At 41.0% G+C, this 16362-nt stretch overlaps 1 protein-coding gene across 2 annotated transcripts in view; it reads right to left on the bottom strand.

Annotated features, from left to right (window-relative positions):
• Positions 1–16362, bottom strand: part of TBC1D8 (TBC1 domain family member 8) — a 50398-nt gene that overhangs the window by 26383 nt on the left and 7653 nt on the right. The window contains exons 2-4 of one of the 2 annotated variants that reach the window (XM_075057454.1): positions 9599–9754; positions 5145–5263; positions 3094–3322 (exon numbers count right to left, since the gene is read on the bottom strand). In XM_075057454.1, the coding sequence (XP_074913555.1) occupies positions 3094–3322; positions 5145–5263; positions 9599–9754 (504 nt within the window). The remainder of the gene's footprint in view (positions 1–3093; positions 3323–5144; positions 5264–9598; positions 9755–16362) is intronic. The other variant, XM_075057455.1, reaches the window with a different exon arrangement.

Raw genomic sequence — 16362 nt, 5'->3', positions numbered from 1 at the left:
TAACTGTAGTTAGACTTGTTTATAGAAAAGAAAAAGTATAGGACACTGTTCTCTATCCTTAAACACTGCTGAATCACATAAACACAAATGGTAAACACAATCAGTTTATTTTAGATAACCACTGCAGGATGTTCCTTGCCACTCTCATATGAATCTCTGGGTAGAAATTAGGCTGGAAAGGACTTTAAAATAGATTAAATTTCTTCTTAACAACTGTTGGAAGCTTCCCAGGATTCCCTGTGCCAATAATATCAAGACTACACCCCCTAACATCCCTAGCTGGTCTCCTGATGCCAATAAAGCCATAAAAAGGCAGTAATAACAAACATTGTCATATATATATGACACTTATCCATGATCGTTAATTACCTAAGGAGCTACCCTCAGCAAGTCTTCTGTACTACATGAATCACAGCTGTCAAGATTATTTGCCGATTACATTTTTTCTTACTTAAATAAAGCACAGCTGCGTCAACACGCACTAACTGTTGTGAATGGTCATAAAATCATCTGTACCGGCACAGCCAAGGGAAGAAAGATTAAATAGCACCGTAGCAATAGCACTATTGTTCACACAGGTCGGAATCACACAGGCTCTACAGTGTTGGTTATAGAAACAGCACAGCAGACTGTAAGGGGCCCAAACTACTGATGAAAGGTACAAAGTCTTCAAAGTTTTAGAAAAACACAAGTTTAATTAAAAAATGTGAAGAAACTTTGGCACGCCCTTTCAAGAAACCTGACATTCTAAGCCTCTGAAATTCTGCAAATATTTCGAGGCTTAGATAAAAGGGGACTTGTCCTGGAAAAAATGTTCCATGGAGTTTATGCTCGCATAAGCCGTAAGTTAATTTTATGAGAAGCTGAAAACAGGTTCCAATATTGCATTCCAGGTCATTTCAACATAAAATAAAACAAGGGGAAGGGGTCAGACTTGCCAGAAGCAGAAGATTTAATGCTTTGCCTATAAAGAGATTTCAGTCTACAATTTGGGGGGATTTTTATAGAGTTAAAACTCGTTTAAGAACTACTTTTATTGCAACTCACATATTGGGTTTTTTCCCTGTGCTGTATAGAAGAATGCAATAAATGTGATTTCTTAGCAATATTTTCAAGACCTGATTTAACCGGATTTAATTTGTGATTGCTACCTGAAAAAAAAGACAATGAATCACTTGTTCTACATATAATCAGCATCAGCTTCTCAAATAGTAACAACGAGAACTACAGTAAATCGGGATTATTTGATGTAATACAAGTATTTCATAAATGTGACAAAGTACTACTAGCTTTGAAACAGAAGCGATCTGCTTTATCAGGATCGAGGAAGTGGGAAGCATTTCAACATATAATGCTTCCCACTGAGCTAGGGAAGTTTGTTTAACCAAAAGAAAAATCCAGGTTTTTATTTCACATTTCCATGCAAATGCATGGGAACACAAAGGCAATGCAACAGACTGCAACAGTGAATGAACAGTGTATTTTCCACGGTCAAAATGAAAAGTTGCAAACATGTAGTGGTTTGTGGGGGGTTTTTTTGTATTCTCATAATGAATTATTATTAAAAAGAGATGAGAAGCAATTTCTTCTTAAATAATACAGCATGATGTTGTACTTCCAGTATCATTTAATGATCTGTGGTACTGCATGAACAAAATTTTTGGAACAATATAAAGGGTTTTTCTCTCTCCCTCCTCCTTCCCCCATTATCTATCATTACTAAGTATCATTTTTGCTTTGTGTGCTTTGGCAGGCCAGATATCTCAGATTTAATGAGAAAAAGAAAAAGCCTGCAATGATAGCAAGAAGAAATGACTGACAAAGGATATTATTTAATACTAAACAGAAAACAAGGAGATTAAATAAGAACTCAGATATCTAGTATGTATCAAGAGACTCCATTCTAGTCTTCCCAGCAAAACTCAACTTCTGTTTTTATAACAAATAACAAACTTGCCAGCATTTTAAATCTAACTCTGCCACCTTTTGCAGATATGACAAAATAATTGGCCTGAAATAATATAAGGGAAGAAAGGACCTCTAACTCTAAGTATATCTTTGTATGTTAGTCTTAGAAATTACCAATTACTATCTTCCTCATCTTTACATTAATGTACTTAATTTTTAAACCTACATTTTTATTTGATTAGCCATCCCAATATTAAACCCAGACAGTAAATGCTAAAGTTTTCCTAATTGTTTTAACTGACAATTCTTGCTATATTTATAACCATATAGTTTTATATTACTGTCCTTGCTGAAGTTCCAGCAGGACAAACAGGACTTAAAATGTTATCAGTTCATGCACAATCGTACTAAATAGAGACATGCTATGGAGTTTAAATGGCTACATTCATTTTTACCATCCAATGTCTGTGACATTCATTTTTACATTCTGATATCTATTGTGACAGGCTTTTCATAATCACACGACCCTTCCTCTGTAGAGGAACACCATGACCAAAGTCTTAGAGCTCACTGAACCGTCTGAAGGTCTAAAAACCCCGGGACACACTTCTTGTGATCTTCCTGCACTGTTATTCAGAAACACACACAAAAAAATCCCTAAACTGCTGTTACTTTCCCTTAAAAACTCTGAATTTTCACCTGGTTCTCCACAGCACAGCACAGTTATGTTTCCTGGGCTACTTTCAGGCAGGCAGCTGGACTCTGGCATCCCTGGTCCCACTAGCCCTTTCCCTGCCCCCCCGGCAGTGATGACTCTGCTTCCCTGCTTGTGGGAGGGACCCGTCCTTACTCACCATTTTCGGCACTAAAAGTCTCTATTTCAGAATCCGTAGGAGGTCTGTTACATTTTAAGGCTGCTTCACCATGGCAAGAAAAAGAACCAGATAGCAGCTGTGTCTGCATGCTCTTACATTCTCATTTTTACTACTGGATTAATAATAAAGTATAAACATAAAGGCTGAAGTGAGAACTAAATTAAACAGGATCTCTCAGCTGAACAACAAAAATCCCAGAAACTAAACTTCAGAGGTGAACTAGGCTTTTCATAATAATTCTAGGTATTCTTGCTTTTAAATATATTTATATCTCTCCCCAGCATTAGATTTCTTAAGCATTTACACTTACATTCTTTGCCCAGGAAAAAGGAATAAAAACAGAGATGATTGATGCTCAAATAAAGCCAGCCTTGCCGAGGAACTTTTCCTTTCCAACAGCAACAGGAATAATAGGTGATCAACTTCTCTGCTTCAGGAAAATTAAATCTGGATTCAAATTTCACCAGGGCTTCTCGGAACTTCTCGGGGTCTTCCTCCTGCTCGGCAAGCTTGCTGCTTGTTTCCTCTGCAATCAGCGCCTGAGTCCATAACAAGATAATATATCAGGATAAAGCTATGGCATTCACACTCAAGCAAGTTGCTACAAGCTACCCATTCAAATTTCAATAACACAACCCTTTCTTACAAAGCAATTCAAATTGATTTGCAGTTTTCACAAATGGAGAAATTTCTGTGGTGTTTGCATCTCTCACACATTTTGAATGCTTCCAAATCAAAACTTCCAGGGGCTTTCTTTTATTATTATTTTTTCAATGAGTCTGGCAAAACCATGCATTTACAGTTTTGCTACTGCTTATGATCACTGTTATTTGGCGCATACAGAGCAAAGGTAGAGTAACAATTGTATATGTTGACCAGTAGTATTTTCCTATGAAGAGGCAATGCAGTGAGATGTGTCAGTCACTTGTAACATGCTTGGAACCATTGAAAACATGGTTTCAAGAACATCTATGTAAATATAATTAAGTGTTGAGAATTTTAATAGCGGTATTACAACAAAGGAGTTAAGTATGTATTGCACCGTTCAGACAAATAAGCTGTTACAGCACCTGGTATAGTTTGCAATTACCAAGCAGTCCTAATATGCCAAAAATCTACAGCAGAGGCAAGGGTCCAAAACCTGGACTTAACATTAACTAATGAAACCTGAAGAATTTTAAAATATGTGCTGTGCTAGGTAACAGGCTGTCACGGCATTATCAAGAGAGATTAATTTTATTTGAGCCTTTCAGTGCACTTAGACAAAGTTGTTTTTTTAAGAAAGCAGGATAAAAACTAAGATTTCTACAGTGATCTTTTGCCTCTCCGTCCCCTTCTTCCCCAACTTCAGAGCCCACTGAGATCACAGCAGCAGGGTTGAAATTCACCAAAAATGTTACGTTCCTACAAATTTTCCAGACCAAAAAAGGGGTCTAGGGGGAAGAGCACCTCGCTAAAACTCTTAGCCAGGAAAAGTCAGCAGCGGGACCTGAGGTACAGGAGTCACCAGCAGACCCACACCCTCGCCAGCCATCACCGAGCTCCTCTTGATTTTTACTAGACGTAGAGCTCAGGGCACCAGGCTTTCTAAGTTTTACCACACAAACTGTTTTATTTTAAATCTGGTCCTCAGTCACCAAATCCCTTTACTTTTAAAATTCTTTAGTCTTCCAAAAGGATGCTCATTTCTGCAACCCTGCGGCCAGCCAGCAGCTTCGCTGCAGCGCCCGGCTGTGACTCCCATGTCCTGCAAAGCCACCGGCAGTTTCCACGCCCAATCCTTACGATGCAGGTGCCATGGCACAAGGACCTTGTCCCCTGTCCCTGTGCTGCAGGAACCATGTTGTTGTCCGCACAGGTGTGCTGCCGGCAGATGCAGGCACTGTGGCTATCACCCGCTGACACCTCTGAGCCCCATCGAGAGGGACAGGAGTATGGAAATGGGCAGGAAAAACTGATGGGTTACAGCTAGGAAAAACACGGGAGGTAGGAGGACGAATGTAGTAAGGAGGAAAAGCTGAGATATAGGAAGGGAAGGTGTTTCATATATTGTTTTGGAGAGGTGGAGGAACTGAAAGCAGATGAAGAAAGCTCAGCTGCACATCACAGGGAAGAGAACAGTGAAGCTGGAAAGGGATGGGTGGAATAAATTAGATACTTCGGTTTTGAGATGTTTCCAAGGAGATGCAAGTAAAGATGCACAGATGCCAGCCATATCAGGTGCAAGTGCCACACAGAAAACCAGTAAATAATGTTTAGATGGACAAAACCAAATATGAATGACAACAACTTTGTGACATTATTTCTAATAAACCACATGTAATCAGGCAGGGAAGGGTAAAAGTAAGACAGTTTCCTTACCTTCACTTTCCCTTTGACAAAGCTAACAATATCTTCTTTATTGTCAAACACAGACAAAGTATGGAGCAAGTTTTGTTCCAGCCATTCCCAGTGCTGGTTTATCTCCTCTGCAGTGGCACCTAGAAAAGCAAAAAGTAGTGTATTGAAATTCATCCTACAAAATAAAATTGAAAGGAAGAAAAAAAAAGTAATAAACCACACTATTTCATAAATCCATTATGAGAAACTGAACTTTCAACCTCAAAATTCTTGGTAGCAAACAGGTCGAAAAGGTCTTGTTCGTAGCAGTATAGTTAGAGAAAAACAAAAACCTCATTGTTTTAGAGAATAAGTTTTAGTGCTTTTAGTTTTATCTTCTCAGACGCTCTCAGCCAGCAAACACTGCATTAAAAGTCAAAGCAGAAAAAACAGCAAAACTTCATCCAGAGCTGCTGGACTGCAGCTTATTTTGACATGAAGTTCCTTAACCAGCCACTGGAAACCTCTGATTTACGTCCTCCTGTTCCCAAAAGTCCCTGATCTTCCTTTCTCCCTCCTCAGTACATACATGCATAAACACACACCCCACACACATGCACACCCTTTGAAAGGAATATACATGGTCATAATCTGCATCCTGTTTTAAAAGCTCTCTATAATAATTAAAGTACCTAAAAATAAAAGAGTTTGGTTCAACAACACCTACAAGGTCTACAAGAGCACAATTCTGCAGCTTGGGGAAGAAATACAGAACAGAAAATCTTTGACAAATACAGATTTTCAAATCTTTAAGGCTTCCTTCTCCAAGGATTTATTTGAGGGGTTTGCTGCTGTTGTTTAAATGTAATGTGTTCACACTAACTCCAGAAATAATACTTCAGTCACCACCTATTTGCTTTGGCTCTTTCTGCTTGAAACTGAACTGTTGCTGCATCACACGATGACAGAAAAGTCAGAGCAAGATGGGCACCATACAGAGCAATGAGGGAAAATCTGCCCCCTCCAGATCTTACTGGTCAGTGATTAAATGTTATAGGTAAAAAAGTAAAGGCAGCAAAAGTTCCTTTTCCTAATGCCTTGCTAGTGGAAGAAACAGAAGTAGGTGGATGTAAGAGACACACAAATCAGATTAATATAATAACAAAATGAATCTCAAATAGAAGACCCATTATCTCAACATTTGATATGTGTGTACATTAGAGATGCATCATGTTGCCTCACAACAAAAAAAATGATAAATTTAGCTAAGGATTTTCCACTTTCCTCTGCTCTGTTTTCCATGCAGAATGCCAGCTGGCAGGGAAACTTCCCAAGCTTTAACTTCCTTGACAGAAAGGTCTTGTGATAGAACTTCATAAATATCATTAATCAAGGTTAAATTACAAAAAACAAACAAACAAACTCACTAAAGAAGAGACACTTAAATGCCCTTTAGGTAAAGAAAACAAATTATATCTACGGTTAAGAACACCACAAATACAGTCATTTTATACTGAAAAGGCTGCGCAAAGCAAATACTGAGTTGAATTTTTATTTCTGAGCAACCTAAAAGATACCAACCGTATGGGAGAGCTGGTGGGCTGCCTCACGTGAAATAAGCTGTGAGCAAGACATCTTTCACAGCAGCACCCACACTGCTCGGACTGCTCTGAGCCTGGGCTCTGGAAGCAGCTATCTCCCACCGGGGGTACTGCAATCCTGCCTGCCTGCCTTTAGCTACCTCCAGGGATTCTGCTCAAATACTGCAAGATCTCCCTGCCCCTTTCATTTGGTCTGGCCAAGCCCTCAGCTTTTCTGGTCCTCCTTTATTTCTAATTTCCATTTCACGGCTTAAAGTCATCCTGTGATTTGTCCCAAGCACTGACAATCTCTTCCTTATCCCTCTTCCTGTGCCGATGCTCTGCACAGCATTTTATTCCACCTTTTATCCACCTTCTTCATGTGCCTGTGCCAAACGTATGCTTAGTCTAACCACAGCCTCACTCCTCATAATCTCTTCTTTAAACTCACTTCTCACCAATCCCTTTGCTCTCCCTCTCCCGAAACCTACTTCACTTGACTGGGACTTGGGTTTCTGTTTTGCCCACAAGCCTTCTGAAAGGAAAATCCTAAGTGGCTCTACACTAGGGCTGAGGTTAGCCTTTTTTTTCTTCCCATACTGGTATAACATGATTAACTATCTGGATTAAAACATCTCTGCCAGAACAGCCGTGCTGGGCAGCGATCAGACTTCCTAGCAGCCCTCAGAGATTTGTGAAAGTCTGTAACACAGATCTGACCCTTACGCATATATTATCATTCAAGCCTACAGCTCCTGGAACAGAGGACTGCCAACACACAATTAAAAAATGTCATTTTAATTAACTGCCTAATGACATGATGGCTACCCCTAATGAATTTACACCAGGAGACTGGAAGGAGCTCCTGGAGCTGCTCCTTGTCCTTGCTATACAGCAGGAACCATAATTTGACTCACTGCTCCTTCCAAATCCAGTAACAAAACTCTTAGCATCGTATTTGTGCAAAGCACCTCGCTCAGACAGGACAGAGCTGAGCGAGCAGCGATGGCCGCTTCTGCACAGGGAAAGTCCTCCAGCTTGCTGAGACAAGGGTCGGGTGATGCTGTTCCTCTGACTCCTATTGCCAGTGCCAGCTCTCCCCTGGACACTCACATCAGGTTTTCACAGCAGTGATATTATTCAGAAACAACTTCTGCTACCATGGTTTTTCATTTCTGCGCAGCTCTGGAAACCACGTACGTCCTACCCACACAGCATACAAAACAGAGCTCTCTGCTTTCTGCTCTGTTACTATAAATCTCATTTTCTCAGGGCTGAGCATCCATTCAGAAGAGCCAAAGAGAATTTTAGAAAACATTAATCAAGTAAGTTTATCTCAGCAAAATCCTTAACCATTCCTACCAGGCAGGTTTTTGATTTGTAGTTCCTTTAATATAAAAGAAAAAAAAACTGTGGGCAGTAAGAGTGTGGATAGGGCAAGGATCAGCCCCAGAAAGGAATATTACATGTATTCAAATGATCAAGAAGCCCATGACAGCAACACTGATCTTACTTTTCCAGTGAAATCTACCTGGCTTCATCAGAGGACTGTAACAGCATGAAGCTCTTAAATTTCTCCATGAGATGGCATTATTTAAATATAAAAAGGAGGCAGGTAGGGATATAAAGCATAGAGCAACTGCAAAATGAAGAAAACCTACCCACAACAAAAATAGCACAACAGACTTTACACAACCTTCTTCACACACATCTGGCACAGGGACAAATTCCCAGTATTAATGGAGAACATGCAGAGGGATCACTGCTGAACCAAGGAAGAAATGCTGAATGACCTTGTACAGAGGAAGGGGGCAATATATATATAGATTGCCCCTTCCATTTGAAGGACTACTATGTCAACAACATGTCAACACTTACATTAGCTATTTCATGGCTTGATCCGTATAAGAAAGGAAAGAACGGAATAAGAATAAGAGTAAGAATAGAATAGAACAGAACAGAATATTTTCAGTTGGAAGGGACCTACAATGATCATCTAGTCCAACTGCCTGACCACTTCAGGGCTGACCAAAAGTTAAAGCATGTTGTGAAGGGCATTGTCCAAATGCCTCTTAAACATTGACAGGCTGGAGCCATCGACCACCTCTCTAGGAAGCCTGTTCCAGTGTTTGACCATCCTCTTGGTAAAGAAATGCTTCCTAATGCCAAGTCTAAACCTCCCCTGGTGCAGCTTTGAACCATTCCCAAAGGAAAACCTGTGGTAAATTTCAATGCTGGATTTTATAGACTGGAGCAGAAGGGATAAGAACAGGCCTGCAGACTGGCCAGGCAAGAACAGGATGAATGGAACAAGCACACCCAGATGGCCTCTACTGTGCCGTGGCAAGGTTGCTGCAATTCACATCGATAACACTTTCCTGAAGATAAGCCCAGCCTTCGGAGGTTGCAGAAATACTGCAAAAGGGATTAGTGCACAGCAGACCAGGCAATTAGACATTCCCCCGACAACTCTACCTCCTAAATCATGTAGCATCTTCCAAATGTTCCAGTTATATTTCATTATAACCAAGTGGGGTAAGAGATTTCACAGTAAGCAAGCGAAAGGCTAGACTGGTGAAAGCCTAGACTAAGTAGCTTCTAGCTGTAAGGAACAATTACTACTGCAGGAAAAAATCTGCATATGAAGAGAGAACCACACTACTTTGCAAGAGACAGATAATTAACGCAAAACACCCTCAGCTAAACAAGCTTTCTACAGAAACTTAATGTTCCTAGTTAACACTTTTTCATAATTCCTATCTGGGATTTTAACCAGAGGTTAATTTGGTTGTTAAACAAGCTATAGGCAGTAGCTTTCCACACACACACTACTAGCTGGGGTTACCTTGAGCTTCTTGGACATGCAGACACTGACCATGCTCAGAATCGGTTTGGGGTTTTCCGTCTGTGACTCACCAATAGCTACGGCCCAGTAAACTTCTGATCCGTTCAATAACTCACCACATGCAATGGCAGAGTAAACCTGTGAGCCTGGAACTTGGAGTAAAATTCGAAACGGAGCGACGCGTGCGTTAGAATCTAACACAGCGTCCAGGGCACCAACCAAGCGACCTGCAAAGAAAAAGGGGGTAAAGAGAATTAGCGCCAACTTTCACTTCTGTAGCCTGCAAGTATTTTCACATCTAAAGCCATAAAATTAAAACACAGAACATAACGATAACAATTCTTCCCCTATTTTTATGCTGCAATTTACAGATGCTCACAAAGCGAAAGGCAAACCAGATTAGAAGATCAAAAGCATATAAAGTTCTCTGCGTTTCTGGTTTTGCTTCTTATATATGTATATAACCACAGAATTGAAGTGGAAAGACCTGAGGGCACCTTAAGAAGTTACCGTTCCAGCCCCACTCTGAAACTGGATAAATACACCTGTGCCATAAGTGGTGTTTGTCTAACCTGTTCTTCAAAACCTCCCACAACCAAGATGCAACAACTTCCCCAGCTAGCCTCTTCCACTATTTTCATTAAGTATTCTTACAGAAAAGAAACACCCCAAACAAACAACCCAACCACCATAATCTCAAACTTTCTTGCTGGAAATTAATCCTGCTCCCCAGAACACGGAGAGTAATTGGCCACAGGCGTTTTTGATGTTAATGCCTGACATACTGAAAAAGTATCATCATGGTTGCCCACCCTTTAATGATTTCTCTTTTTCTAAAGAAACTCAGATCACCTCATTTCTTCCTTACAGGTCATATTTTCAAAGACCTCATTGTTCTTGAGCTTAAACTGGAACCTCTCCAGCTTATGTTCAAGCGTGACACTCCAAACTGGACATGATGCTCACTACTAGTGAAGACTCAGCCATAAGAAGAGTGGAAAATCACCTCCTGTGTGTATCCTGCATACACACCACTGTAACCAAGAAAGCTTGCAGCAGTATCCCACTGTAAATTGGCACTTGACATAAATACAGGGAAACTCATTTTGGAGAGCTGGAGCAATTGCTGCCCCCCCAAAAGATTTTTCAGTCTGAAGGCCAGCTGGAGCTGCCACCCCCCCGCCCCCAGCAGGGAGAACCAAGCTATGCATGAAAAAGTTAGCCAAATGCCATGATTTGCAAGCTGGCATGTTAAAGTAAGTTAGAATTGGTTTATAGTGCCTATAAATAGCAGTTCAGGAGCAGCTTTATATTCAACTCCCCTATACTGTATGTCCTGCAGAGACACAACCTCCTATGGAGAGGGATGGCAGACAGCGAGGAATGGCTTTACCATGTTTGCTTATGCCACTACAGTATCTAGTGACATAAGTATCTGCAATACTACATTTTCCCTTTGCACATTTAATTTTTCCAACCTGTTGTACTTTTGCTCCTTTACCATTAACCCAACACAAAAGGAACTATTCTCAGCCTCCATAAGTTTTGCCAGCCCTTGGCACCACATGCAGTTTTTATAATTGCATTCTCCAGTCCATCACCCATGTGATTAATGGAAACAATAAAATGAGACCTACAAAGTCCTCATCTGAAATGCCTTCTCACTTGGACAACATACCACTGCTAATTAATTTGAGTTCGGCACAACAAAGCAGCAGCGTAACCACTTTCTGGTCTAGGAGGTGTAAGAAGTTCACATGGAACAGCATCAAAAACCTTCCAAAAGCGAAGAAAATTACATCAAGTACTTCCCCCTCGCATTCACACACACCGTTGACAATGCTTTAAAAGCCAAACAGAAGTTGGACACAGTATGTTTTAAAAATGTATGGTGAGATATTATTCAGCACCAGTTTGCTTCTCAGCTTAATAAATGTCCAGATATTACACCCACCTATTTAAAATGGAGACCTGAATTTGGAGACCAATAATACGTATAATACCAGAAAATGCTAAATGCTTTCCTGTAACTGCAAGAAAAGGACAGAAAAATTCATCCAGGTATAAGAGCTAGCAAATTATCTGTGCTCACAGAAAACAAAGCACCAACTTCAGTGTACGGTCTTCAGAACAGCTCGATTAAAGCCAGTAAGACAGCATCAAATGATGCAGAGAACAAAAATAGGGTTTACCTTTCAATTTTCAACAGACTTGAACAAGAAAAAAAAAAGGCGATGACACTTACGAAGTGCTGCGCATGTTCTCCCCTAATGATGGATCTAGGGGAAAGGTTTCTTTTTCATTTCACTAAAGTCATGGAAAAAAGTCAACTAACAGTAAGTGCTACCAAAATCCCAAGAGAACGTTTAATGAACATCTGATTTGTGAAATACTTTTTTTTTTCAGAGATCATGAAAAAACACATGAAAGCACAGAAGTAGCTGCAAAATTTTGTTTTCACTTCTTAGCCAGTGCAAAATTAAATTCCTTTTTCTGTTCCTGAATAACTGACCAGAAAAACCAATTCCTCTTCTCACTGTCTACTTCTGCTTACAATTTCCATTTTGCTTACCAGCTATTAAAAAGTTTCCTCCTTCAACTGTGAAAAAAAAAAAAAAAAAAAAATCTCCCTTGTGTAAACTACCCATAGCTAAAATATTAACTGAGGATGACAAGGAGGAGCCAGAACTAAGAATCAAAGAGAAGAAAAAAAGAGCGTGGTCATCAGGATACCTGTCAGAAGAAAGCCCAAGGGGCCTGCCCCCACCCTAAGGACGCAGCAACCCCACACCTAAATCACTCTAAGCCAGCGCTGTGGTTGACGGTGGGTCCCGTTCCCGCGCTTGGGTCTTGTCCTACCCCCCAGCAAGGCTATCCACCATCGCTGCAGGCTGTGCAGCAGACCCTCCATTCGTCTTTTGAGTCGTCTCCTGCCAAACACGGAGCAGCAACCTTGTTTGGCAGGTCCCCATGACTGTGGTTTAGCACCTGTACTTCTGCAGTGGTTCAGCTGCACATAAAGTTGCTGCTTAAGTGCTGAAAAATAAAGGAAAGACTGACAGAGGCAGAAAAAAGGGGAATTATTACGAGCACATTTGCGGGAGCATGAAAAGGATTCAACGCTAATAAATACACCCAGACCTAATATGACCATTTAGTTGAAACCGTAGCAGCATGAAAACTGCTAAAACTAGAGGCAAAGTTTTTCCAGTGTGAGTTGCCTCATACTCATTGGGAGTAACTTTCAAATCCTAACACTTGTGTTACGCTTCCCACTGAAGCATCAAAAAATAAACAACCCAAAAATCCCTGAACAAACAAACAAACCAGAAACTTTGCACAGAACAGTGATTTTGAAACATGCTTTGAAAAATACCTAGCTTGTGAGCAAGCACCTTTCTAATAATGTGTCCTAACTGCCTGTTCCATGGAAGGGTCTCTGATAAAATAGGGTCTGCTTATGAAATAAAAGGGTCTCTGCCTCACATGTTGATGCATTAGCATGCCTTCAGTTAGGATGCAGCAGACCTCTTCCATATCACAGGCAACAGTGAAACCATTTATACTACAGGACAGTCAAAAATTAAAAGGGAACAGAAGCAGAGGGGAAAAAGAGAAGAACTGCTACACTGGTTTCCTTCCCAAAATTCCCATCGTTTTTCTTCTTTTTAGTCTATATGGGACAAGATTTTTGGGAGGAAGTTAAAATTCAGAGTACCCCTTTCCCTTTAACAAGCTAGTCCACCAACTTCTCGTCCGTTTTTTGACCTCCCAAGATGCAGAAGTATTTCAGGAAAGCAGTTAACTGTACAGTAACTGCACTAAGGAAAGCTGCAGACACAGGTTTGCAAAGCCTTCTGCTAAAGACTGCTGACAGAACATCACAGGTTCCTCAAAGGTACAAGTTTCTTCATGCAGAAAGAATATTCCCAGGCTAAAATTCATATGCAAGTTTCAGGTGTAATGTATACTTCTGACAAATATGGAGGAGGGGACAGCATAAGTGGAAAAAGACACACTTCTACTGAAATTATATGCTTCTCCTCAATAAATCTGATCACTTTAGCCATAGGCTGGATTTCAGGTAGAGGGAACATCTACCTATATTTTTTCAGAAGTAAGTCTATAAAACAAATCTGGAAAACTCGCTACAAATCCCACACTTGGTAGTTTTTATTTCACTGAAACGTCTACTTTTGTGCATATTTTATTGCTTCAATACTGGAAATCAGAATGCCTCCAAGTAAAACAACACTGTTGTACTTCTAATTGCAAATCTATTTTTATCAAATGTACATGCATATTACAGATACAACACCACAAATAAAGTGAAGTATAAAAATTAGCAAGGAACCATTTCAAATTCTGCAATAGGTAGGGAGTGTCTCCCTTTTACAGAGGTCAATCTGTAACCTAATGGGACGCAAACAGGACATCAGGCACAATGAACTTGTCGAGCATTTCTTCACAGAAAAAAAAGTAAGTCAAGGATATTTTATAATGATCGGGTTCTCAAATGATTTAACTACCACAAGTGCACCACTCTTCATCTTTAAAGACATGGTCCGTTATACCCCCACAGAAATATAAAAGATCCCATTACAAGTTATCCTGTGTCATGTTCATAACTAATCTAGAAAAAGGAACATGTTTACAGAAAGTTAATCTAATTTCTACGAAACATACCGTATCTTTCAAACTAAAGAATGCAGGCTCTTTTCCCAGATCGGTGTTAATTATCCACGTGGTATTTCAAAAATTCTTTTAAACTTGAGACACTGGGCAGAGGGTGATTAAAGCTGAACTCAAACTAAAAGCTGGAACTGAAAAACTATCTATTATTTCCATCTTTTAGGACAATACTCAAGAAACAGTCCAAGGCACTAACAACTATGCCTGCCTCAACAGCACATGAATTAAGGCACCCTCTGCATAGAGCAAGACGATTTCTGCTTACCTCCATCATATTTTAAAGGCCTTAAACGGAAATTTTTCAGAACTACTCAAATGCCTTCCCATAAATGGGATGGTCATTTCAGTAGCTAAGCCATGCTGCAAGGCAGAGGGACTTGGACTGATCACTTAAGAGTCTGGGACCAATAAATTAATAAAATCCTCAAAAAATAAAACAAAAAGGCAAAAGGCCAAAGCTGCTATTGCCTTTTCTTTTTTTTTTGGGGGGGGGAAGGTGGAGAAAGAAAACATAGTTAAATCTAAGGCTAAGTGACAAAGAAGCCTGCAGTCCCACAATACTGGGCAACATTACCCTTCCAGTTTTACTTTGTTTTTAAATAAGACATCTGGTCACCACAGCCAGGATCTTTTGTTTAACACAAACTCATAAATTCACTACAAAGCGGGGAGTGAAGGTCAGTGTAGTTCAAAGAAACAGTAACATGCAGTATCTGCAATTAGTTGGTAAGAAATTCTGATGGCATTTCTAAAACCTGGGGAGCAGCAGGCCAGATGCACACAAGGAGGCACCTCTTCCCACCCATGTGCCGCAGCCCTGAACTTCCCAAATCAAGCACTTACACCCTGTCTCCCAAAACCAAAGGGATCATACAGAAGACAGAGTCCAGCCTATGCCTCCAGCATCCTGCGGAACAGCCTTAGCCCCTGCGCAAGCAAACCAACTACTGCAGAAGACTGAAGCAAAGAAAACTTTCCTTCCGCTTCTCTTTGGTCTATTAAAAAAAAAAAAAAAAAAAAGACTTGAGGTTTCCAATGCACCTGAGACCAGCACAGCTGGACAGACGTGCAACAAAGCCCGCCTTAAGAATATCTGCCAAATTGAGCCCTTCCAAGAAAACAGGCAGAGGACCACTGCAGTACCTGGACCCAAACCAGTGTGCCAAGATGCTCAGCTCCTCCAGAGCTCTTGGCCGCAGGCACCTGGCACTTCCAACGTCAGGGAAGCGGTGGCACGGCGTGGTGCTTGCAGTGACTGCTCGGTGGCTGCTCTGCATGGCCGTGCAGAAGAGCAGTTGGTGGCTACGCTCACCCGTACCATGCCAAAGCCCTGTTTTAAAGACTCGTACCCTTTTTTTTTCAATCAGAATAGGTTATTTTTGTAAGACGAAACCACCAAATTGAGGGATTTATAATTACAGCCACAGCCCAGCATCCTGCCAGGCTCTCGCTCCAGAACAAAGCCATGAAGCGTAAAGCATGCCTCTGAATTCATCCTCGGGAGCTCACTGCTGCTCACTACTTCTGCTCCTCCACCAGAACACTGAGGGCTGAAAGCAAAACAAGCCCAGGAAGCAAAAGCAGCGGTCTGACAAAACCAATACTTTACCCGAAAGGAGAAAGCTCTTCCCATGAAGTGGAAGGAGCCAAAAGGACAGGTTGCTTCCGAGCGGATACAGTTTCGCAAGGAGAGTTAATAGCTGCAAGAAGCACTCTAAGCTGTTCAGGCATGCAAACTGGGAGAAAAGAGCAAATCAAACAATTCAGATGATCACAGAAATAAAGTTGGGGGGTTTTTTAGGACAGTGAAATTGAACTAACAGCTTCAATAAAGCAGAATTGATCTTGGCTCTTGGAGGCAGAGAAGCACTCCATACCCTGAATCCTAATTACACCTCACATAGTTTCCTCCATCTCGCAATGATTTGCAAACAATTAGAGTCTCACAATAGACATGGTGGGCAGCAATTAGCCACCCTAGAGGAGGCAAGCAAACCGGCTGAATTAGCAGCCCACCACCAGGCAGCAGAACACAGGGAGGGACGCGTGGATGTCCCTGTTCCCCGGCCCCCCACCATCCCTGTGCTCCAGGTGGAGCAGAAAGGTGGTTTCCACACCAACTGGGATATCCTGGGACGGCACC

This window comes from Buteo buteo, chromosome 25 (assembly GCF_964188355.1).
Source record: "Buteo buteo chromosome 25, bButBut1.hap1.1, whole genome shotgun sequence".
NCBI classification, from domain to species: Eukaryota; Metazoa; Chordata; class Aves; order Accipitriformes; family Accipitridae; genus Buteo; species Buteo buteo.
Note: the sequence above shows the minus strand (reverse complement) of the source record. Positions and strands in the feature narration are given on the sequence as shown.